Here is a 26,742-nt window from a genome sequence, read left to right on the forward strand (position 1 = left end):
TATAATGCTATGCTCTTTAGAAGATTTGATATCGCCCCCTAAAGTATGAGTTTTGACTGTGTATAGAGATGGCAACGCCCACACAGCAAGGTACAGAGGGGGAAATGTATTAAATCTTCTAGAGTGGAGAAGTTGCCCATAGCAACCAGTTTCTACAGTACTTTGCATTTATCAAGTACATTCTATAAAATGACAGATAAAAGCTGTTTGGTTGCTATGGGCAACTTCTCAACTCCTCTCTTTAGAAGTGTTGATGCATCTCCCATAGTGAGATTGAGAAATAACAAACACATCCATTTGGTCTCTGAATGATAACAGTTAAGCCGGTTACGCACGATCCAATTATCGGGTCGATCAGCCAATAATTGTATAGTGTGTGTGCAGGTGCATTAGCCAAAGAACGGACTTCAAACACTCCTGCAGCGGTCACGACTGGAGTTCGGGATCTGATGTGCTGCACACGCTATCCCCTTCCCGACCTCCCGATCCCGTTGAAGAGATGTAAAGGAAGTATATACTGGGCTGGTAACTGCTCAGTGTGTATGGGTGCACACCGATCGAATAATCACTCTGTAGGATTGGAGTGTTTATCTAATCTGCAGAACTTATCTGATAGTGTGTACCCAGCTGTACTAAACTGAAACTGCCCATGCAAAGAACAGTTATCGCTGCTGATGAAACGACTGTTCTGTACGATTATCGTTCTGTGTATGGACATGAACACAAATCTTTCACAGCTTGGAAAGGGCTGAAAACCAGTCTGGATCATTTGGTTTGGGTAGCTCTTTCTGACGTTTCCATGCTGTTAAATGAAGATTGCCTCCATACATTGTGCAGTGTATGGAGACCCACCAATAATCGTGCTGTAGCTTCTCCTCTTGTCCTTTTCGGCGGGTTCTCCGCGCTAATGATGCCGTCTATGGCCGGCTTAGCACAATGTCAACATCTGGAAACCAGCATGTCTGTGCTTGTGGTGTGTGCGTTGTGTTGCAGTGTGCACGGCTCAGTGTATTTTTGATGCAACACTTTGTTAAGTAGACTTTTTAGTTACACTAGTTGTCATTGATAGAAATGTTTTTGTTTTTTTTTACTTTCCAACACTTCTGTCTTGTCTTGTAGACTACTTGAGTCCAGTGGAAGAGAATCCTTTTGTCTCAAGGAGAAAAAATGGCGATCTCCAAGCTCTGGATAACCCGGAATACCACAACGGACCCAGCGGGCAACCCAAATCAGAGGACGAGTATGTCAACGAGCATCTGTATCTCAACTCTTTTGCCAAGACCATGGAAAATGCAGAATACCTGAAAAACAATGGACTTACCGTGCCAGAAAAAGCCAAGAAGACGTTTGACAACCCGGAATATTGGAACCATAGCTTGCCACCCAGGAGCACCATTCAGCACCCAGACTACCTGCACGAGTATAGCACAAAATACTTTTATAAGCAAAATGGACGCATCAGGCCAGTAGTGGCTGAAAACCCAGAGTACCTGACCGAGTTCACACTGAAGCCAGGCACTGTCCTCCCCCCTCCTCCTTACAGGCATCGGAACACTGTTGTGTAGGCGTTTCAGTATTATTCATAGGGAGATAACCCAAATCTCTTGAATTCCTTGAGCCCTCCCTCGGTAATAGCCACCTCACTTCCTCAGGTGCGCTTCCTCTCCATGCTAGATCACTCCCATAAAAAGGTAGGGACGTTCTAGGCTATGTTTTATTATTATTTATTATAGAGAGCACTTGATGGAGTACCCAGACTTGGCAGCTCACACAGTCTTGGCTATTTATCATCCAATAACCAGGCACTGGTGTCTCGATAGTAGAGCCAATGATAAACTCAACTTTTATGTTCCTATTTAACAAAGGCACCAGCGCAATCATATATATATATATATATATATATATATATATACATATATGATTAACAGTACCCTTTATCGTCTGTATGATGTTGGGTACTGGAAGCTCCAATGGACTTATGGTGTGTTTTAGCGTTTAAGCTTAGCTGTTAGACTTGTTACAGAGTACCTTAGTACATAGTAACACACTGACATGTAGAAATATGGTTTTAGCTGACATTTTTGTAGTAGAGCCCTCTAGTTATGATCTAAAAGGTGAAAATATCTGGCTCTCTTTCTTACTCAGTGTTGGTCAGGAAGCCTAGGACAAAACAGTGTTGATTATGAAGCCTATGGGACATAGAAAATGTGACTTTTCTGGTTTGAGGATGCAGTGTCCCTATCCTGATAGAACCGAGACTGTCTCAGCTGTGTCACGACAAAGTTCTTCGACATAAGATGACGCAATATGTATATATAATACCTTTGGTCTGATTCAGCCTGGAAATCCAATTCATTGACAATACAACTAACGGTGAGGTACAGTATCCGCCAAATGGTGAAAGAAGTCCAAGCTGTGTTTATATACAATTATCTTTCTTGATGCCATACAGTGTCAAAAGCCAGGAATCTGTAGCCTCCAACCCGTGTCTCCATTGTTTCCATATCCAAGCCACAATACAGAAATATTCAAACACTGGCACCAACAATAGCCCGATTAAGGGTCATCAAGACGGCAATGGGAGAAGATTGCAAGCTTTTTGGTCTAAGAAGACTTGCCTACCGTGGATGTTATGTCACCACAAGTTTAATGGCTCTGATTTCAGGACTTGAACCAGCTCGATGTAGACTGGTTACCTGTAACCTGGAGCCAGATATGACATTGGAGATATTACGTTATATTGGGGACTCGGATGTTCTTGGCCACTGGGGAGTTTAACGTTTGGGAAGAATTAATGCAGCAGGGATTTGCAGACTTCAGTCCAGAAAGTCAGTTTTGCACTTACGACTCTATGTTCTCTTTTGTCCTTTCACAGGCTGTTGTATGTTTCTTTCCTTTTTATTTCTTATGATGTTTTTTTTTTTTTGCGTTTGGATTTTCAATGAAGCAATATGGAGGCAACCAGCAGAATCAAACGATGTACACAAAAGACTATGGACGTGCCAAAACAAATGGAAAATTATTTGTTAGAAAAAAAAAAAATAGTCAGTAAAAATCCTCTTGAATATAAGCTATAGGATAATAGATCTTGTAATGGGTTAGGCAGATTCTCAACGAGAGTATTGAAAGAGTCAGGTGCATGAATGGAAGATTTTAGTCTTCACTAACGGTACAACATTATTTCTCATACAAGTTCACTGTTCCTAAAGCTAAAATTGGTGACCCCCCCCCACACACACACACACACACACCAGGCTGACCCCTGTTTATGGACAAGAGGCAGTATACTAACTCAGACATAAAAGCACTTTAATGTCTTCCTGCTGTTTGACTTGCTACAGTAGTTTTGAGAGTTGAACATCTCTTCGGTGTTAATTATCAGTGACTGTTCAGTGTTTTAAAAGCTTGTTTGACCACCTCCATCTGTCCGTTAAATAAGTAGTTTGTGGGGATAATAGACTACGGTTTTGGGGAAGATTGCTCTGAGGCTGCTCCGAGGCTGATCTCTTTGAGAACCTGTAATTACCGGGAGGATACAGTATATCTCAGTAAGGACAGGTAGAGACCCTGGGAATAAGAACCAGGGAATAAGAAGCACAGCCATGCATATCCTTCTCATTGGTTTATTTTCATTCGTTTTCTTTTCATACCTTATTATCAATTGTTTTCAGTTACATTTGTATAGGCTCTGTCTGGGTATAATGTATAGAAAAGTAAGTACATATCCTTGATCTAGTTACGTTCACCACAGTATTACAGACAAATATAATTGGAGGACACACTATTGCCAACTAGGTTACCACTTGTTCCTAATGCGGTTGGAGTCCCAATGGGAAGCTTCATGGCAGCTAAATTGTAGACATAACCTTGGAAACAAAGTCAAATTCATTAATGTCCAATAAAATAAGGGGAATGGCCAAAGTGCTATAAGAAATACATTCACGCACAGAGAACGTACTTTGGTCTTTAGCTTCTGAGTTGCACAAAAATGCTATAAGCCAATATCTCCTGCACGGTTGCTTAGAAGACTCTTCTGCTGACCATGGAAGTGGTTTAAAGAGTTGCACAGAACTGGTCTGTGGGCAAACCATGAGGAGCACTTGGTACGAGAGTCTGGACAACCTTGGCGTAAAATCTAGAAAGTGACAATGAAGACAACATGTATCAAGAAGACACTACAGTGCCAAACGATGGTTCCCACCCTCACCGTAAAAAATACTCTGCATTAACACTGCCAGCTGCTTAGCACCACCCACCACGAGGAAGATCTCTTCTCTGCAAATTGATTGCATGGTTTGTAGCCTTTGGATTTGTACATTATTGGGGGCATACAAGGCAAATGAAATAACCCAGTTGTAAGTGGACGGACTTGCAATGATCTTCTGAACAATATGTACATTGGACTTGGCCGACATAAGAGGAGGAACGCTGACCTTCAAAATGTTTTTGGAAGCAAAGTGCGCCCCAGTGAACATAATGTGAATCACGGAAATGATTTATTTAGCGCAGTCCTCCTTTGCACCTGATGGTATCATGGTATATTATGTAGCATTAACTAGTACTGCTGTAAAAATGGGTCGATTATTATTTATTCCCGTCACTTATGGAAGAATTTGCAAGGAAACTTTGCCAACTCTTCTGTGTGGGAATTTAACGGAGCAGCTCTAGGAGAATGGCAGCTAAATATGAAAGCAAAGCATGTGACCTATAATGAGAAATTCCCTCGTAATGATACCTAACATCTATTACTGATCATGGGCAGAGATAGAAAATAATATGGATCCCTCCCTTAATGTAAATAAATCGCTTCTATGCTTGCGGATACTACAGACCATCTGCTGTGTATTGTGTAAGCTGCACAAAAAGGTCTAGTTACCGCCACATTGCACCGTGGTATTAAAAGGCCCTTTGCTCTGCTACCAGCCGGGAGTGTTTATCTGGGGTGTTTTTACTAAAGCAACCAATCAGATTCTAGCTATTATCTTCTAGAAAGTGCTAGATAAATGATAAGTAGAATCTGATTGGTTGCTATGGGCAACATAGTCACTTCTGCATACCCGCACTTTAGTAAATACACCCCTAGGTGTCCACATACCAGAACATTTTATTTATTTAACAATAACCTCTTAAAAATTTGTCTCTACATCGTTATATATCGTATTATTTAGACAAAAAAAAATAAAATAGTATTTTATACTTCATAAAAAAATATTACACGGACTCCCAGGTTTTGGAATTGCATCATTTTTTTTTATTTTTTTAGTTTGATAAAAAAGTTTTTAAAAAACAGGTAAAATCTTATCATTTTTGCAATACGAACCTCGAATTTCTGGAGAACCGTACCGCACATCTATAAATATATATATATATATATATATATATATATATATATACACAAAAATCCCATTAATTTCATTATATTATGATGGAGAAAAATTTGATTACCTGCTGGTGTTACAATTGCCATAACGCTGTTCCCTTTGTAGAGATTAATGCCTAATTGCGTTCACATCACTTATTCCTTTAAATGCTGTTTTAATAGGCGCATAATGATATTTGAGATTTTAACCATCTTAATTTGAACACTCCATTGTTTTTCGTTTATATTCCCTTGTTCTGATGTTTAAACTGTTAAATTTTAGATTAAGCATAGTTTTTTTTTCTGCTGACCAATCTCTGGTAGGATTTGCCATTTTAATATCAGTTTCATGGTTATTACAGTTTATTTATGCAAGGCTATGCTTGGTCCCTTATGTAAAGCTCAGCCGCCCACCTGCCTGAAACATTGGCTTTATGTAACGTTCATTTTTAGTAACTAACAACGTTTAACTCACCTATTATTAAGTGCCCACCTCTATGGAAAAAAACAATGAATCTGGGATCAGACTGTAAGTTATACTGAATAGGAAATTGTCTTTCTAGAATGAATAAATTGATGCATAGCATTGGCTTACTGTATATGCATAATACAACTCATTTTACAGCTGTCTTTAGTATATACAATTTCACCAAATAAGTCAGCCATATTGTACATCATAGATAGGCAGCTGAGGGATCGTCGTCTGTTAAAGTGGTACAAGTCCTGCAAGTTAAGTGTAGCTCCCTAACAAGTTGAGAGGCACAGGGTGCCATATTTGCTTAAATTATTTTACTGTTCTCTTAGTCAGTTACAACAAACTTTGGTCGCTTATGCGCAATCGCGTCTACTTATCCACCAGGCGCATTTGTAGTTTTTTGGCCACTTCCTGGAAAATCCCTTTGCGTCTAGTTTTGTATATTGCTACCACTGTACAATTACTTTTCCATATTTTACTGCTGTCAAGCCTTATGTTTGATCGCGCGTGTGAGCTCAGGATCGTATTTATTACATGTAGCTTTTTTGTGTGTTTGGAGTTTTTTTTTATTCCAATGAAGTTGCAGCGAGGTTCAAAATATACTTAAGAAGTTTAACTGGAAGGTGCAAAGTAAATCCTAGCATAACTCTGAGGAAAAGTGGGGATCTCCATGTGGCACAGAATGGAAAACCTTGTGCAGGAGAAATGCTATGAGCCCACACGAAAAAAACAAGAGAACGCCTCTGTAAAGTCCCTTACTATCTTAGTTATCTCATTTAAATAATTCCATCCTGTAAAAGCAAAACATTTCCTCACTTTGCAAGAAACGCGTTAGCTCCACAAAACTCTATCAAACTTCTGCACCTGGTGCATCCGTCCAATCATAGGTTACGTCACAGTGTATTCCCCATGTAAGATGCATCCATGCCAGTCATCTAATGTGGCATTTTGGTTGCAGACTTGGAACTCCGTACCACGGTTTTCAAAAATTCTGCTTATACGGAATTAAGTTTGGAACAATTTGAACATTTTGACCCTTGCAAGTAACCCATGATTTGCCCCCCCCCCCCCCCTTGCTTCTGCTCTCTTATCTAGCTGCCTTTTAAATGTATACTAAAAAAAGAAGAAAAAAACACAAGTGTATGTATGTTACTCAGAAAATGTGAATAGTATTTTTATAGCTTGTCAGAAATACAGCCAGTTGAATTTGTACATAAGGGTGGGTAATTTCTTCATTCATAAAACATCTTTCTTTGGAACGTAGCTGCTCTTCCCTTTTGATTTGAATATATTTATGTACAGCTGGTGGTTTAAATTTACGCAATTTTATTATTATTATTATTATTTTGCTCACACTTGGTGTTATTTTTTTTTTTTTACATTACTTGTAATTCTGTTGCCGTGGCTTGCTTACTCCCCGCACTTGCTTTGATTATTCTCCATGTGCGTGCGCCCCGACCGATCTTTTTTGCTAAGAAATCCCCTTTGGTTACTGTAATTTTTATTTTAATTTTTGCAATGAAGGACTGTTCCCTGCCCTCGCACGTAAACCTCTTGCCTGCCAAGGCTGATCCTCTACCCCAAGGATCTCCTTGGCAGGGAAAGGGGCATCGCAGGTTCCGTTTTAACTTTTTAATATAGTATTATTTCTTAAAATTTTTATTCTTTATGTTGTAATTTCATGTGAGGAGTTTTGATTAATGTTGTACTTGTTGTGACTTGATTCATTGCTTATGTATTGTTTGAATGCAGTTTAGAGGCAGCTACCATCGCTGCCTCTCTATTTTCATTGTTACATGAGATGGGCGATCCTTGGTATTTATCCGACACACACGTTCTGCGGGGGCTTCTGATTTCAAATCTGTTTTTGTCCACCCTCTGCCAACAATGACAGCTAGAAGCATCTCTGTAGGATTTTTGTGGGTGGTGTGAGATCCTCACTAGGGAACCCCCAATTCAGGTAAACAAAGAATTATTATTTATTTGGGGATTTTTGTTTCAGTTCTTTAACCCACAGTGCTACTTACCGGCTCAACAATGCATTGCTCATTAATGTTGACACCTACCTTACAGAGATAGTTACGTCAAACTTTTTTTGTACAGCTTTTCCCCAATCATTTGTTGAGGTCCACAATAAAAAGTAATATTAGAAGTCATGAACTGAGTTTGTAATGCAGCTGATCACACTATTGCCTCCAATTTATCGCTCTTCAAACGAGATATGTACGAAAGCTTGGAGAGAGATAAAGTACATACCAATTAGCTCCTAAGTAACGGTAATTTTTTTAAACACAGCCAGTAAAGTGATAGTTAGGAGCTGATTGGTTGGTCATTTATCTCTCTCCACTTTATCTCTCTCTAAGGGGGGGGTATGTATCAAAGCTGGGAGAGAGATAAAATTGTGAGAGATAAAGTACTAACCAATCAGCTTCCAATTGACATTTTGCAGGCTGTGTCTATAAAATGATAGTTAGGAGCTGATTGGTTGGTAATTTACTTTCTACAATTTTATTACTCTCCCAGCTTTGATAAATACACCCCTAAGGCTTAGTACATCTTCCCCCAAGGCTTAGTACATAAACCTCTAAATCTATTTTAACGGTCTGATAGATCTCTAGTGTTTGGCAAGAGGTATAGGGCATCTATGTATGTGACCTTTGCCCAACGCCTACCTATGTATTAAGGCAGTCCTGTGCATGTGATTAATACATATGCAAAGCAGTGGAAGTTTTATACTACTAACAATAAAATCCACCTACGTCTATTGTATTCCATTACGTCCACAGTTGAACACAAGAATATACCATCAGAGCCTGCTCAAGCCCCTCTGGAACCCCGAGCAAGATGCTGATTTTTGACCACCTTACTATGTTTGTCAAAAGCCACATTAAAACTGTTTAGTACAGTCCGGGCCACTGAGTTCCCTCTGGGCCCAAGACGAGAGCTCTGGTTACCGTCAATCAAATCGTACATCTATGTGTGACAGATTTTAGAGAAGTGATCCAATTATTATTCCTAGTGCGTGAGCCCTCGGTCAATGCGGACAGTTACCAAAAGGCTGTCACCAGGCAATAAGGATACCCACTTATTAAAAGACAAGGCAAAGTCCATCCTATTTGCTGGGTAGAAATCATTTAGGGTACATACCTTTGTAGGTCCCACCACACATTTGTCCACCCCTTCGCCCCTGGTCCTGGTCCTGACTGAACAGTGCATTGCTGATGACAAGACACAGCACATGGTGTAAAAGAAGCATATTTTAAGTACGTGACTAAGTCTGGGTCATGTTTTGAGTCTGTTTCAAGTAAAAAGGATCACCTGAAATTTGTTGGGTGCTCTCTTTACCACCTTCATGAAGATTACACAGCCATACATCTAACCAGTAACGAAAACCTGTAAGCAGCCATTTTGTGGCAAATATTAAATATTCATGAATATCTAAACCATCAATTCAGTAAAAACCACTGACGTGAAGGAGGATCGAGGGCATTTTGTGAATTGCTGAGTGCATTCTCATTAATATTAATCTAGACCTTCTCAAGAACAGTCAAGTCACAAAATGGCTGCCTCTTCATGAACTTTGTTTATGTCACAAAATGGCTGCCTAGACTGTGTCCAGAGGACAGTTAAACCTCTTAGTAAACAAACATCGTCATCTAATTTTACACTTCCCACTAATATTATTTAGGAGAAAAAAATATTATTACAACACTTTGGGGTCTATTTATGAAGAAATAACATTCTTTAGAATGTGTTTCGGGGGCAAATTATCATGGGTCAGAAACTAACACGGGCTCCGATAATGGCCGCTCCTTGCGATGAGCTTTTTTGTTTAACACTATCACCTTACTCCCGAGTTTTCAGGCCAGACATGTGCAAACCAAAACAAATGCAATGTGCATTGGGAACATTTCCAGCCCACCAGGGAGTGATCAGAAGACCTTTCTCCAGCCAGCTGTCCCCATATAGGTAACGTCAACCTCAGAGGGAGTTAACAGACGGAGACAAGCTCCGAAAAAGGCAAGCTTTTCAGAGCATGTTAAATGGAGCCATAACACTGTTCCCAAAGACGTATATGGACGCAGAGCTACGATCTATTCTGTGTTCTAGCCTTGTTATAAGGTGTGATACTTATTTCTGTCTTAAACCTGCGAAAATAGATGTTTTCTTATGTTTTAAGGACATAATTAATTTGATAAATCGGCCCCATTTCCATTAATGCTACTGCTGGTTTAAGGAGTGATAAATACATTATGTCTGCATAGTTTTCCAGTTATAATGATATTTTAAGACCGTTATTGTATGAGCACTCCCTCACTTTTGCTGAATGGTCCTTCCTGTAGAGCAGGGGTGGGGAACCTTTTTTCTGTTGAGGGCCATTTTGATATATAGATAACATTATTTGCGGGCCCATGCAGGCCACGTCCCCTCCTTGTGATGTCACACTGGGGCGGGGCCACAATCGCCAGGAAGTGATTACAACTCCCCGGACCATCCTGGGGATGTTCCGAGGAGTTGTAAGGACAGCGGTGTGACCATCTGAAGCATCCTAAGGACGCTCCAGGCGACACTGCTGCATAGATTGTGACTAGCAGGAAAAAGTCAGAGGGCCATACCAAATGATTCCGCGGGCCTTAGATGGCCCCCAGGGCCTGAGGTTCCCCATCCCTGCTGTAGGGGGATGGCGCTACATTAACCTTGTGACTGCCTGAAGAACATTTATTGATGACTATCAAGCAAAAAAAATCTAATTAATAAAAAAAAGTTTAGGTTAAGACGTTAGGTCACAGACTTGTGTGCAATAATGGGCTGCAATCACTAGATGAACTGTATAATGTTGTTGGTTAATTGCGAAATGTTTTAACCCCCAGCAGAGCAGCCCGTGACCCCGGTAACTTCAAACAGACTCTAAACCATCTGCGAATGAGCCGAGCATATTGGGTCTCTGATAATGATGCATGCCAGCATCGCCTAGTTCTCAGAGATTGGGCTGCAGCCAGCGCAGTCTCCGTACAGACGTGGAGCATCACTTTGCTTTGTTTTCATGCCCACCCGTCATCCCAGCTGAACAATTTGAAATCTGTTCTGCGTTTTTGTTAAATGAATCTGTCAGAAATATATTTTTAATTTAATATAAATGAAATTCAATAAAATATGGCAAAAACTTTGCAGCGTGTGTGTATGAATCATTTTAATAAGGTGCAACTGCAAGAACCGCCCTAGGTAAGCATTATACAGACACGTTTTACCCGGCACTGAATTCATACGGTATGGTGGTAAGACACAGACGACAAAACTAACAATTTTTGTGTTCATTTTATATTTAAATACCACTACAATTTCCAGAAACCACTACCAGCTTCACAGGGGCACATGAACGCCCGAGGAACCCGAAGATGTCTCTGGGGTAAAGGTGCCGCGGCAGAGGAGGGACCCGCAAATATGAGAAAAACATTTAATATAACAACAGTAAGGCCTGGAGTCGAGAATCTTGGCTAACGGGATATCTGGGTCGATAACGAAATAAAATAAAAAAAGGGACAACAGTGGATCTACTTATTATAGAGATGTGTCCAAATACAAATTCTGAAAATTGTGCCATGGCGCTCAATTTGGAACGACATCAATTCTCATATGTTGTTGTACCAAGCTGTCTCCTGTGCACTATGGGCCTAATTCAGACCCGGACGCTATGCTGCGCTCGCTCGCATTGAGCGATTTTTCACAATCTGCGCATGCGCGAACTAGACAGTGCGATGGGAAAGTGCACGCCCGTAGCCCGCAGTCGGGCCGCTATTTTGAGTGACACAGTGCCGTTTGTGGTTGGTAACGGGAAGGTGCTTGCAAACGGGGGTGTGGATGTGCTAACGCAGGCGTGCCCGACCGTCTGAACGGCGTTTAATGGGTGTGCATAATTAGCAAAGTAGCGTCATTACACACGTGACTGGGTTGTGTTTTAGTCTGAACTCCTCGCAATGTTGCAGTGAGAAAAGGCTACCACAAGCGCTGCGAGCAGCTCCGATGGCTCTCGATGTTCCCGATTAATCCAACTGCTGGAGATGACGTGTGTTGTGAGTGGCAAAGGGGTGCCTTTATACAGGTGCGAGCGCATAGTGCAGCCGCTCGCTATTACTTAGTGGGTGGCTTTACGCGACGCAGTGCGAGCACATGATTTAAATAGCCAGCCCCTTTTAGACAGCGAGCGGCCGCAACTAGCGTCCGGGTCTGAATCAGGCCCTATGTATATGCTCCATAACTGCCAACTGGATTATCAGAACCCAAGTCTTAAGACAGCACAGTTCAGTGCAAGACAGCAATTATGACGGGACATGCTAATTGTACATAGATATATAGATATATATATATACACACATACTATGCATATATATCAATCAAGGAGCAGCACTCCAAGCATTTGAAATCAGCAACCTTCACTGGCGTAACTACCGAAGGTGCAGGGGGTGTGGCTGCTGTGGGGCCCTAACCGCCTCCAGGACCCGGCCCTCCCCCTACACCTATGGTGCCAGGCCAGGCGTGGTCACGTCCTGTTTCAGTAGCAGTGTGCTGCGCTGCGCAGGGCAAGCACATCTGCCCTCCTGGTCAGCTCCGCCTCCATCTCTCCTCACTGACTGATACTGGGAGGAGGCGTGACTGTGATCCGGGGATATCCCAGCAGGCTCAGCACGGCTCCTCCCAGCATCAGTCAGTGAAGAAAGATGAGGCCGACCGGGAGAGATGTGCCTGCCCGGCGCAGCACACTGCTGAAGGAGGACGTGACCACGGAGCAGAAGTTGCGGAGGGGGAAGGACGGAATGGAGCCCCCTAGGTCTAGTTATGCTCCTGTCAACGTTTCAATGCCTTTGCTATACTGGCATTTTCATCACGGCATGAACAACATGTATTCATAGCTTACCTTATAAAGCAAACACACCCAGTGAGCAAACACAGACTCCCGGTGGCGGGAACGCACACCAGGCGCATGTTAGATGACATAACACCTGACGCACTGGCGATGGCTCATCTTAGTGTACTAATAAATGGACACTACACAAATATTCAAAGACTCACAACGAAGCTCAACACATTACTGCCCAACACATGGTACAAAGTTTAGTATATGCTATAGCCACAAATATATTAGAAATACAACTACAAATCCAACGAGCCTATGAGGGGGAACATAGACAGTAATAGGCAGAGGGAAGGCTGAATGTTGGGTAAAGACTTAATAAAGGCACCAACACCTAGCTGTCCATTTAAATCCTCTAGGGGCCAATGTAGCCAAACTATGTATCCACCTTCACTCACTATCAATATGGCATGGGAGGTATTGGCAAATTGCCCTTGCTAATGCCTCCCATTCCATATCACATAATATGCCATATTCCACCACCTATTAGAGGTGGTAATAGGTCGTTGAAATTGATACAGCGCCGAATCTGCACGTAATGGCGGTGATGTCATCGACCCGGTAATAAGCCAGGTCGGGTTGCCAGTCTGAAAGCGGTCTCACCCGGGTTGCACCCAAGATGGACCCATGTACAAAATCACGGGTGCGACTCGGGATAGTGGTCTGTAAGGGGTACTACTAAGCGGCCGCTTGTAAAGCCTGTCGTTTTGTGGCGTGTGAAAGCCCGAAATTTAAAATGACGATGTTTTTAATAGGAAAAGCATTCACCTTTTACATCTTGGTCTTTAATGTACTTGAAATTGACATTTATTTTTCACTTTTTGATAACCTAAAATGTGCATTTACCACGTTCCTGTACTGCCCATGCATATTAGAGATGGGACAGCTTATTACACACACACATATATATATATATATATATATATATATACACACACACACACACACACACACTCATACATACATGACACACATTGCACACTGACTATAGCGTTACTGACCTTGATCATCCACTTCTCTCTCCCTTCATTATTCCGAGCATGCCGCTGCGCCTCACATTGCTGTGTGTGCACATATATAACAAGAAGAAATAAACAGCACATCTATCAAGAATAGAATATCCCAATTATTTTTACAGAGCGGAGAAAATATAAAATACGCAACCATTTCATTTTTCAGCAAAACGAAACCCGACCCGTGAAGTTGCAGATTTATCCATTTTTCGGATTAGCTAAATATTGCACATTACACACGGCGCTACTTACCCCGACGTTTCCCTGATTTCCTTGGCCGGGATCTGTGGAGTTATCAGCCGTGTCACGGGCTGGAGACAATACATCAGCAGGTCGGGATGAGCCAGTGATGAGCCTGCAGTGAGACAGCCCCGGCCTTAAGTGATAAGGGAAAGATTTACTTATGAAATTCCTGTAAATTAAACATCCACATTTATTTCCTGGAATGCTGCGAGCAGGAACCGCTCTTATCGTACAATGAAGGGGGTGACATGCAATCGTTACCAAAAATAGGCAGAGGCGCATGAACATGACAATAACAATAGCTGTCAAAATTCTACTAACCATTTTACAGCCTGAAATATCATTTATTATCTAAATGTACTTTGGGATATGCATTTGACTCACACAGCCAATTTCCATGTAAGATATCAGTCGCCTATTGAACTCAGGGGCTGATTCAGAGCCGCTCGTAAGCGGCAGTACGCTCGTTCCGAGCCATGTTCGCACATCTGCGCATGCGTACGGTTTTTCAGTGCGGCCGCAAATCGTTTGTTCGCTATATAGCGAATGCCTGCTAATATGAGTGACAGAATGAGGCGTATGTGGGTGGTAACAGGGGAAGGTGCTTGAAAACGGGGAGTGGAGATCAGAACGCAGGCGTGCTTAAAGGTCAAAACGGGCATTTTATGGGTGTGCATAATTACAACAGCAGCGTCATTGACCACGTCACTGGGTTGATTTATAGTCAGAACAGCTCGCAAAACTGTGGTAGGAAAAACCAGCCACAAGAATAGCGAGCAGTTCATACGCTGTTCGATGTACTCGATTAATCTAATAAATAGCGGACATGACGTATGATGCGAACGGCCAGGGGGCGTTTTTATCAAAATTTCGAGCGCAAGTTTTGCTCGCTCGTTCAGACTTAGAGGCGTGAACAGACCGCAAAGAGCGAACGGTTCATTTGAATAGCCACCCCTTTTTTTAAAACGAACGACCGCAAATAGCGAGCGCCTCTGATCAGAATATTATGCTTGCCCTTCAGGTTTAAAACCCCACTAAATAATGTAATTGCAAAAAAAATAAAAAAAGGATGCTGGTTAATGTCTATATTGTATACTTGTTATTACAGTATATGTTAATAATGGGCCTTAATCTGATTGGGAGGCAAAGTGGCAACTAGTTCGGAGGCATGGGGCAGCCGGATTTACTATGTTATACTAATGCGTATTTATGCAAATGCATCGCCCCGCCTGGCCGCAGGCATCATCCATAGTACGTTACCATATTTCTGGCTCTTCACAACAGCATTAGGCTGATCCGCTGTATGAGAGGACAGTCTTGGGGGACCAGGAACTCCTCTACTGCACTTGCCATCCTCTGCTGGGCCAGCCCGCCTACAGGTTGGGGAGGTTATAATGTTTTTAAGTAAAATATCATAATATCAAAGCAGATCTTCTGAGGAACAGGTGAGTAGGTTAAGCCCCCTCAGAGTCCTTGTTGATCAGTTATTGTCACCTTTTTTTGTGTGATGCTCTCTGTATTGTTAGTTACAGAGATGTTCTCTGTATTTTATTACTGTCACAGGGGCACTCTGTATTGTGAGGTGAACACAGTGATGCTCTCTGTATAGTGTGGTAATCACTCTGTATTATGTGGCAAACAGGGATGCTGGATACTAGTTAGATGGGGCTGGTTGGTGTTGTATTTGATAATGGTTCCTTAACATAACAATGTTTTGTACATTTTATTAGCTATATATAGCCACACTGACATTAGACATACCACATCTGCATGATTTTTCGTAAGGTACATTTATCTGTTGCTGACATATTAGTAGAAGAGCCTGGGCGTCTTTCTTGTGTTTGCTTCCCAGGCTGAAAGTTACCCGACCTCCCCTGCAGGCCAGAGATTCTCCAAGAGTTATACAAGTTGTGGAGTTTAAAAAAATTAAATTCCCATAATGTCTTTGAGCTCAGGGTGTTTCTCCTGTTGAGCAGAACATTTCTGGGGGTAGATTTAACTAGGAAGGGTAAATTACTCTGAATACATCAGAGGTCCTGATACGTGGGTGGTTGCCAGTCCATCAGAGGCAAGGGGTTAGGTGAGTAAAGTGGGTATGACAAGAGCAGTGGTGTATCTAAGAGTCTAAGTGCCCCTGGCAAAGTAATGGACTGTCACCCCCCATATTTTCTGAATTACACTCTGTACTTAACGTCTTCCCAACCAGCCCCCATGTTTCATCAGCCACCATCTCCTTCTGTTTCATCAGGCAGCACCCCCTCTGTCTCTCCAGCCAGCCCCCCTTCTGTCTCCCTAGCCATCCCTCTTCTGTCTCCCCAGCCAGCACCCTTTCTGTCTCCTCAGCCACCCCCCCTTCTATCTGGCCAGCCACCCCTCCTCTGTCTCCCCAGCCAGCCCACCTTCTGTCTCCCCAGCCAGCGCCCCTTCTGCCTCCCCAGCCAGCGCCCCTTCTGCCTCCCCAGCCAGCGCCCCTTCTGCCTCCCCAGCCAGCGCCCCTTCTGCCTCCCCAGCCAGCGCCCCTTCTGTCTCCCCAGCCAGCACCCCTTCTGTCTCCCCAGCCACCCCCACTTTGTCTCCCCAGCCAGTCCCCCTCCTGTCTCCCCAGCCATCCTGTTTAATAAACTTCCAATATTATAATAAATAACAATACCTCTGGCCATTGGCTGTGCCACTATAGCTATCAGGAAGACTGCAGGGGCAAATAACTTTGTCCTGGAACACGGGGAGACACTAAACAATGCTCGGGGCAAAAAAAAAAAAAGGGGAGAAGAGAGAAATGGGGTACACAGTGGTGTCATTCTCCATCTTTTCTTCTATGGCAGAGAGGCGATGAAAAGTTGTGTATTGTCAGAAGTAGGGATGACCATCAGTGTGTTTAACCTCAATGGTAGGAGACCATTGGCAGGGGAACCATAGATGGTTGCACCTACCGATTGTCATCTCTTTTCTATTACTCACCAGGAAGAAAGACAATCAGAGGTAGGGGTGGGGCTTTGTGGGGTGTATCAGGGGGCAGAGCTAGACTTTCTTTCCCTGCACCAAGTTGAAAAAAAAACATTGGGGGGGAGGGGGCTCTGTAACAACCAATGTTGTATGGTTTTGCCATTGATGGCGGAGATCCAATGGTTCTCCGCCATCAATGGTCATAGCCATCCCTAATCAAAAGTATGTTGCTCGAGGCATCGCAGTACAATTGACACAGAAAAGTGAATTGAAAAATTGTACTTCTTTGTGCAATGGGTTAATATACAGTAACGCCTGCACAGATGACATGGAACAGAACACAGCACTGGCTATTTTATCACCTCTCCTACAAGGGAGAGACATCACACCAGCAGACTGCTCAGATATTCAGGTATTTACTGATCCGCCCCCCTCCCCCACCCTCATAAAATATGGGCGCATTTCTGCAGCCAGGGAGGTAATTATATCTATTGACATTATAAATCAAATTCTCCTAATACTGCAGTGCTGTGTGATTTCAGCAGCTCAGTAAACTGCGTGCAACATGATATTTCACGAACCTATTCCCCGGCATTATACGCTGTACAATGACTCTGTAATTGCTTGCGTTCCATCAGCACACCAGATGACCCCGCTTCTGTTTCCTAGAAGATAACCAAACCAGAGGCGACAGATAGAATGCAGCAGATAAAAGAGACATACAGAGGAAGAAAGAGTGTGGTAAGGTAGAATAGCACAACAGAGGTGAAATAGAGACTTAGAAAAGGAGACTCTGATCTGCAGACTGATATAAGGGGCAGAACAGAAGGGAATCAGGGCCAGGCATAACATATAATGCAGAGGTTGTGGGGTAGGAGTGAAATTGCCACCCAGACAGCCATTACGCCACACACAGGTGGTGATTCAGATTTGGACGCAGTTGCGTAATTTTCTTAATGCCTCTGCCGATGGGTGTAGCCCACTGTCAGCAGCGTGAACCCGCCGATGTGCATTCAATGTCGCACTAGCAGCGGACCATTGGCCGCACTATCAGACATTGCTCCTGCTTAAAGCGGGCGCAGAATGTCCGACGGACCATGGCCGCCAGTGTCAGAGCAACTGAGGGGGGTGATCCAGCAGAGGACGGAACTGCGAATCCGCACACAAGCAGCATTGCAATCCCGTCCTTTCTACAATGCAAATGCAGCAGGTGGTGTCTGACACCTTCGGCAGCATCTGCGATCACAGAGATGCGTCCGAGGTAGCAGCCTGGGACCACTATCGCAAACATAGGAGTCCGATGTCTGCTTTCCACTGTGCCGGCGTCTGATAGAAAGGACGCTGGGCTGCAGGGGGCGGAGTCAGTGCAGGGTGACGGGCAGACAGCTGGTGAGTATTCGGCTTCCCTGCTTTTTTTCGTTTCGCAGCACAGATTACGACATTCCCAGGTGGCTTAATCTGTACAATGCTGAGGAACAGAAAGCTGAGATTTCTGTTCTTTTATAAATCGCACTCACCATACTAAAGAATGGTGATGCGATTCATCCACAGAGCGGGGGTGCCGCTGGAGGACCCTCCAACATGACCCTTTCCATTAGGTACAAAATGCTCTGCTCCTGGACTTCCTTCTTAATTTATGATTGCAGCCACCTGTGCTGAAACACCTGTCTCATCAATTACCTAGTTCAACACAGGTGTCTGCAATCATACATTAGGTGGGAAGTCCAGGAGCAGAGTGTTTTGTACTTAATGGAATGGGTCATGTTGGAAGGTAGGGTAATGTAAGTAAATAATGAACTTCTTCATGGTAACCTGCTCTGTAAATAGCACCAAACAGAGAAAAACCCTGTTTACCACAAGACAGTACTTTTATCTGCTCTATGACTAGACCCCAGAATGGGTTTATTCTGTCACCCTGTTGTGGGTTTAAGGACTGTTCCGATTAACATCAGTAACCTCCATTATTAACCCCTCCTATTGGTTCTGCTGGGACAGACCAACCAATCACCAATAGTGTTGACTAGGTGCCTCTAGCTGCGGAAGAATAGTCACTTTCAACACCGGGCTCCCTCATCAGCACGTGGAACTGCTTGGTTCTGTATGATGTGTAGTGTTAGCTATTATCTGTAAATAGATAATAGATGTTTAGTAGAAGTAACTAGAAATACTTGTTACATACACCAACATTTAAAGATAGTCAAGATTTTATGCAGTATGTGCCATTATCCCACCTTTATGGTTTCTCTAATCTATAACGAGGATCAGTTGGGCTCATGATCTTACTTTTACATAAAAAAATGTCAATGGTGTGATAATGTTATCATTAGGCCCATTAATCTTTAATCTACCATTAAACTATCTTCCAGGACTTTGTTCCTATGCTCTAGTGCCACCTGTAAGCCAAAGTTGGTTCCAGGGGCTGTACGGACAGCCAGACTGTGTGGCTTCAGCAAACAAGCTACCAAAGCCAGAGGCCCTGATTCAAAGCGAGCGGCTCTGAATCAGGCCCAGAGTTTTTTATGCCTGGCTGTAGTGCTTTGCTCCTTGACACCCCGATGTATATCCAACTGGTCCCAGCAGTGTTTTGGTTGCTTTGCTGGTTACTGTACACTTTGAACGGTGTGCAGTGGAAGCAGCCCCTCAGTAGCACAGTGCAGGGTTTGCATGTGTCCTACAGGAGCTCACGCACTCCCTACACAAAGTTACTTTAGTCAACTGTTCTAATAAAAGTCACTTGATGTTACTAACACTGTTTGCTTGGTAACTGTATTCAGGTTCTTGACAGAGCCTCCACCTGAGCCTTTATTTTCATTCCAATAGATAGGGATTCATAATGGGTTAGTTTTGGGAAACCCTAGTGCCTATCATGTAGGTATGATGGGAATCGGTATGACATACCGCTGGATGTAATACAGACGCCGGAAGGCAGAAAGCTGAAAATCCCAGCTAAGGTAAGTTCTAACCCTAACCCTCTCCTCTCCCTAACCCTCTCCTCTCTAATGAGTGCCTAACCCTAACCTCCCCCCCTAGTGCCTAACCCTAACTCTCCCCCCAGGGGTGTCTAAACCTAACCCCCATCCCCGCACCCTAAACCTAACCCTCCCGGGGGGTGCCTAGCCCTAGGTCCACCCGGGAGTCCCTAAACCTAACCCCCCCCCCTCCCGCAGCTAAGAGGTTCTGACGTCCGGCTTACTTTCGTTCGGTATGCCGGGCATCAGGATTTTGGCATATGGATAATGATAGGCGTCGGTATTTCGACGCCTATCATTAGTCCCATGCCGAGATTTCACAGTCAGGGCTTCCTGACTACATACCGTATGATGAACCTTGTTCCTACCTCTTCCCAATAACACATTGGTAGACAGAATAGAAACCAAGAGGGTGTGTGATTTATTAAAGAGCTAGAAAATAAGACATTTGTATAGCAAAAAAATCCTTCAAATAAGACTGGTACTTCAAATACACATAATAATTATGTACAGTAATTGTGCTAGCAATATAAAACTTAAGTTGACAGCTACATTAAAGATAGTATTGACACATAATTAATACCCAAAAACCGTTAAACCTTACCACAATACAAAAAGTCACTACTCTCAAGTTCCCTTACCTAAACCCTGAAATAATAAAATAAACCCTAATCCTCAAACCTTTACCCTTTTCAGCCCTACATACTCATACTCTAGATAATAAATACTACTTATGTTTTAAATAGAGGCAAGTTTACATTATATTCAACACCGTAAGGCCAATGTTTCGTTGGTGCACTTGCAGGAATTGTTGGACCCGGGTCTTATTACACTAAGGACAAGCTGTACTCTTCTGGTATTATCTCTGTATCTTAAGTTATTCATACCACACTATTGCTACTTGCATAAATTAGACTTGTGGAAAAGAGTGTTACACATCTGAATGCTGTATCTATACACTGGACTTTGGGCCTGATTAAGAGTTGTACAAAGGTATCTGAGGAAGCCGCTGATAGAAAGAAAAGGTGGAGAAATGCGTTATCCTGAATTTTGACTTTCCCCGCTGGCTAAGGAGTTTGCAGACCTATCCTTTACTGCATGCATGAAATAATGAAAGGTACCGGTACCTAGGTTCAATGAACCGTGCATAGACTGAAATTCCCTGCAAAGCTGAAACACCAACAGCTGCAGGTTGATGGGTATAGAGAACGCTAAGGAGGAAAACTATACTACTGAACCTGACATCTGATTATGGTATATGACGACTTTATACTAGCGAAGTCTTTTTTTTTTATAACAGAGCTCTGTTACTAACACTACTAACAAAGGCTGGATTTTCCTAACTTATGTTACATGGCTGAACCATTAATATGGACAAATACTAACATTTTACTTGGATTTAACAAGATTATTACCAAGAATATTGAGATTACAAGTCATGGTGGATTTATGGATATATGATATTACATTCTCTTCTTTTTTTATGTTTTTTTATTGTGTTTTAATTGCCTTTTAGTAACTTTAGGTGATACTAAAATGATGTGAGAAGGGTGTGAAAACACCCTTTTTCACTTTATTTTAGTAAAAATAATGTTAATAAATAGAGCCCGAAATGTCTCTTTGTTCTTCCTGGTGTGGCAAGTACTTAGGGGGAGATGTATCAAGCCTTCTAAAGAGAAGAAGTGGAGAAGTTGTCCCTTACAGTAGCTCTGAACACTGACTTCAGGTACAATGTCCAAGGCAAGCGTGAGGTCTGCTCTCTCTCACTCCCCCTGCTGGCTACCACTCAGGGACACGCTGATCTCTTTCCTCATCTATCCATCCATCAATCTATGGACCAAACACCTTCTCGCAATCAGGCATTGTACATAAATCCTCACGCGGTGTTACTACAAGTGAGGGGCTAAGCTGGACTCCTTATATAGGCCGGACTCTCCTGCACATTGGCTGACTCCCCTACTGTTGCTTTAACAACTCACCATGCAAAGCCATTTATCCAGGGTTTGCTACATGAGCCTGTGCTGCATGGGATCCTGGAGCTGGGATGCTGGCGGCCAGAACACCGAAAGCAGCATCCCCGAGTCAGAATCCCGACACAAGTACGTAATGATTCTAACCCTCCACTCCCGCAGCCTATCCCCCCCCCCCCGCAGTCTAACCCTCCACTCCCACAGCCTAACCCTAAACCTCTCTCAAATGTTTGACTCTAACCTCTAAACCTAACCCTCCTGGAGTTACATTTATAAATCCATTTTTAACATCAAACACATGATAGCATCAATATTACAGCATACAAGTGCGACCTGCTGGAACGTCTGGGAGACTCATGAATTTCGGGGAGCTTTCCCTGAAAACCAGCCTCCCAGGACTGGGGGCTTTATGACGCGTTTCAGGGTGACTTGTATCATCGAGGCCTCCGCCCCCTGCTTGACAATCGCAGCATTGAAGCGGGAACAGAGGTGAATGTTCCGGAACCCCTGTTCGGGCCGTCTATGCTGCACATGGATGCAGTGGTAACTTTTATTCCGGCGCTTTTATTCCTATGCTGTAAGCGTAGTTTATACTGCCACGTAACCAATGGCGTCCCTCCCAGCGATGGCACCCGGAGCAGGGAGGGACCATGTGCCGCCAAAAAAGGGGGCAAGGCCACGCGTGAAGGGGAAGTGACCACGTGGCCCGAACCCCCGTGCCTATTACTTGGGGAGGAAGGGGGGTGCAGGAGGTCCCTGTGTGGAGTGCTGGCCAGCTCCCTCAGTGACAGGAGCAGAGTGCTGCACTTAATGCTACAGTGCAGCGCCCGACTCCTGTCAGTGAGGGGGAGTCTGCACCTTGGTGTCACCCCTCGGCGGGTGACACCTGGGTGCGGACTGCACCCCTCTTGTGACGCCACTGCACGTAACCTAGGTTATTTGTCCAGTGTAAAAGGGGTAAATAATGATCGGAGTAAGCGACATAAACAGCGAGAGCACGATAGAAGAAATGAGAGGAGCACAGATCAATAAAGGAACATAGTGGCATCCATTCAGCTTAAAAGCATTCATTTCCACAACTGTCATCGCCCCAGCAAGGTGTGGAAAATAAATTTACAGGCCGATAATATACATTTTTTTATGGGCTAATACATAGCTGGTGTGAATAGAAGGATTGTATCGTAAAAAAATATATTGACCTTCTATTTATCCGGCAGCACCGGAGGGGAGGGGGCGACGGCAGACTGCGTATTTTTCTGTCAACGCTGAAAATTCACTGAAGAGGAGTGAAATGAACCCCCATAAACAAGTGACAGAACAGCAGTCAGTGTAGAGATCCAGCAATTTAGGAACAGGATAATGTGTGAATTATATCTGATGACTGCCCTGTGCGGTGTATAACACACGCCGGGCCCCTTTTACACTACGCTCCTCAGCTTCATAGGGACATTAACGATCCAATTTATGTGCCAAGGCCAAAATCGTATATCCAGAGAGAGCTGAATGCCCGGCCTGTCGGGACAATATTGTGCCGTCTCAACCTGCAGCAGAATGGGAAAAGGACACACAATGTGACACCCAATTGCCTGGCTTTATCCTAAACGAGATGCCTTCACTTAAAAACAAAACAAGTAAAAAAATTATAATATTCACAAATATTTACAATAATTTTTTTTTTAATCAAAGCTCCGTAGGGAACACAGTCCTTTTCACCCTTAGATATGCCCCTCACACTATAATCATTCTTGTTATCATCAGTACCACCTTTTACTTACAGTATATGGCGCCACAAGGAGTCTGCGACCACGTCCAGGGATTAACTATACAATTGTAGATAAATGCATAGGATAATATAAGACAACTATCAACAAAACGGTACAACCAATCAGGGTGTGGACTGTATGGGGGGGAAGTGAGGGTGAGGGTAGCGCAGCTCATTACGGCCAATAAATGGAAGGAATGATCATTTGCATACGGGGAAGGGGAGGGGAGGAAGTAATTCAGCATTCACTGATCCTGTGCCCAACAAGTGGGCAGATACACAGGATTAGGGTCACTGGGGGTTTGGAAAAAGAGGCGCACTAGTGGCAGGGATAGAGCTAGGAGGGAAGAACGAGGGAAGAGGGTCCTGCCAGTATATTGGGCCTATTCAATTCTCCATGATGGTGGAGTGATGACCGGATGTTCTGTCGGAATGTTGTGTGAATGCCAATAACAGAGACGCATCACTCCAAGAGCTCCTCAAAGGAATTCATATGATATACCGGCAGACGTGACGCAGGCGGTCAGAAGACCGACAGCAGCATCCCAATGGTGAAGATCCTGACAAAGGCCGGTAAATAACCTAACCCTCGCCCAACTCCCCCCCTAGCCCTCCTCCAGTGGTGCCTAACCCTAACTTCCCCCTTGTGCACCCTAAACCTAACCCTCCCCGGGTGGTGCCTAACCATAACCTCCCCTGCTGGTGCCTATCCTAACCCCCCCCCTCCCTGCAGCCTAACCCTAACCCTGCCCGGGCAGTGCTTAACCCTAACCCCCCCTATCCCCGGCCTAACACTAACTCTAACCTGCATACTTACAATCGGGATGCCGGCGGTTGGGATGCTGACGTCGGTATCTTGATCTCTTCGGCGTTGGTATATTGATGTTCTTCGTTGTGTGTTAACGACAGGTGCGCTGTAGATGTCACTCAGGTGATCAGGTTTTAAGTGGCTGATTCACATAGGACACACGTGGGCTTCAGTGAGCCTGCTCCCATATACGCCCCAAGAATCTCTGTGCAATGGTGCAGACAATGCATAATATCTTCTGACAAACTATCTATGCGAGAATGCCGCACCTTCTCCAGATCAAAGATGTCTTTCACGAACTGAAGAACTTGACTCTACATTGATCCTCCCTCATAAATAATTTTCAAAATCAAAAAATTTAAATAAATAAATAAACTTACAAACTAATCAATACTTCCATCCTTTCTGTCTTCAACTACTTCATAAACATACTCCAACTCCCTCAGGTCTCTGATCTAGTACGTGATTACTGAAAACATTCTTGGTTTTTACTTCCTATGGGCACGTAAAGTTTATTAAACTGCTATCCTGTCTGCTACTGCAGTACCACTCTGTTTTCTAGATTTGCCATGTTGGAAGCTGAACTGCCACATGTTTGTGATGCACACTGCTGTCGCTTAGCTTAGTCAGCCAGCTAGCTCGATGCAACCATTTGGCCTAGACTGGATGAAATCAATATTGTGACCTGTGAGATGGTCAAAAATTGACTTGAAATGATTGGAAATATATGTTCTTGAGGTTAATAATACTGTAGGAACAAAAACAGGCACAAATTATGTGATTTTAGCTGTTTTTATGATTTAAAAAAAAAAAATCCAGATTCAAAACCAAAACACGCAAGGGTGGTTTTGGCAAAACCAAATCGAGAACCAAAACAATCAAGGAGATACAGATCCAAAACCTAAACCAAAACACGGGGGTCGGGGAACATCTCTAGATCAAACTGCAGAGCCAGGACATTGACATTGTGAGCCTGATCCACTACGGAACGTAATTCTGCTTATACACACGCAGCGCAGTTGCTAATATCAGCGGTGATATGTAAATGTTTGCATTTGCATTGCGATCGCAGCCTGACATAAGGACACACACATCCCCTTACTCACATCCGTATACTAGGGCAACATCGTGTAACATCGGATCCATATGGACACTTACATAAGCCCTGCCCTTACTCAGAAATTGCTAACAGCCACGCACGCTATCAGTGCTATGGCTGCTTATGGCCACGCAGTGGTTAATTTATTCACGCCCCTGCAATGGCGTTGAAACACTGGCACGCCTGTGTTTATACGACCCTCCCCCGTCACCACCCACAAACGGCACATCCTGTCAATCACTCGGCTATGGGTCTGCGTAGCCTCTGCGATCACAGTCCCAATCACAATAGCTAGTTCGCGCACGGGCACTACGATGCATACGCCTGCGCAGAACGCAACAATCGTTCGATTGCGTGTGTTTAAGCAACTGCGTTCCTTGCTGAATCAGGCCCTGTGTCCCCTGCAGTCAATTGTTTAAACCGATGCCTTCCTCACCTGGGCTGCAGAGCCATGGAGCTGGATGGGGCACTGAATGGCAGGACAGGCGTTACATACAAGCTATGTACCGTAAGCTGGCAAATAAACATCTTCTGAAGCCGATGCTAGTAGGAGCAGTAGACCATCTGATCAGATCTACGGATATATGGGGAACATTGAGGCATATTAATGCTACAATGGAGTATGTACCCTACGAAGAGCTAAACGCAGTTGACTACAGGAACATATGGTGTGGTCAAGAGAGAGCACGTAGCGCAAACTGTCCAGAAATTCAGAAGGCCACCAGGAGGGCATCACAAGATCTGGGAAAGAAGTGGAAATGACCGACTAGAAGAAGTTTATCTACGAGGGTCACTGGTGGCTACCTAAGTATCCCCATTGTTATTCTTTTCCACATTAAAAATAAAATATATTGATAGTTGTACATCAGGGCCAGTTCTAGACCAAGTGGAGCCCAGGGTGAAAGCTTCCTTTAGCTGCTCCTTACACAGCACGGAGCTCATCTCCGAGTCATAGTAGGCACCTAGGCATTCGTAGGGAGATGCCTGTCTGGCACATCATCCCCCTGCCGGTCATCGGTCACCTGCCACCCCTTATGGGAGTGGGAAAACAAAAGATTGTGTAAGAGATGGGACGTCATTAGCTCTCTGCTACGGCTCTGCTGCAAGCCACCTGCTCCTCCCCTGGACTACTGCAGAAGCCTCTGGGCCGACCCTTGCGCATTCTGTGATACGGTCGCTGCCTGCCCCATG

The 26,742-nt window shown here is 43.8% G+C and overlaps 2 protein-coding genes across 7 annotated transcripts in view; one reads left to right on the forward strand and one right to left on the reverse strand.

Moving 5' to 3' along the window:
• Window positions 1–10,987, forward strand: part of ERBB4 (erb-b2 receptor tyrosine kinase 4) — a 1,059,049-nt gene extending 1,048,062 nt beyond the window's left edge. For all 3 annotated transcript variants that reach the window (XM_088474081.1, XM_088474078.1, XM_088474079.1), the window contains one exon: window positions 1,120–10,987. In XM_088474081.1, the coding sequence (XP_088330207.1) occupies window positions 1,120–1,565 (446 nt within the window). In that variant the 3' untranslated portion in view covers window positions 1,566–10,987. The remainder of the gene's footprint in view (window positions 1–1,119) is intronic.
• Window positions 3,617–26,742, reverse strand: part of LOC148522301 (uncharacterized) — a 46,185-nt gene continuing 23,059 nt past the window's right edge. For 2 of the 4 annotated variants that reach the window (XM_088474083.1, XM_088474085.1), the window contains exons 3-7: window positions 14,010–14,112; window positions 13,746–13,805; window positions 8,982–9,052; window positions 3,959–4,135; window positions 3,617–3,866 (exon numbers count right to left, since the gene is read on the reverse strand). In XM_088474083.1, coding sequence (XP_088330209.1) covers window positions 3,754–3,866; window positions 3,959–4,135; window positions 8,982–9,003 — 312 coding nt within the window. In that variant the 5' untranslated portion in view covers window positions 9,004–9,052; window positions 13,746–13,805; window positions 14,010–14,112 and the 3' untranslated portion in view covers window positions 3,617–3,753. Of the gene's footprint in view, window positions 4,136–8,981; window positions 9,053–13,745; window positions 13,806–14,009; window positions 14,134–26,742 lie in introns of all 4 variants that reach the window. The other 2 variants (XM_088474084.1, XR_015878754.1) reach the window with 2 other exon arrangements.

Source organism: Taudactylus pleione, unplaced genomic scaffold (genome assembly GCF_031769625.1).
Source record: "Taudactylus pleione unplaced genomic scaffold, aTauple2 ptg000147l, whole genome shotgun sequence".
Taxonomy (NCBI): Eukaryota; Metazoa; Chordata; class Amphibia; order Anura; family Myobatrachidae; genus Taudactylus; species Taudactylus pleione.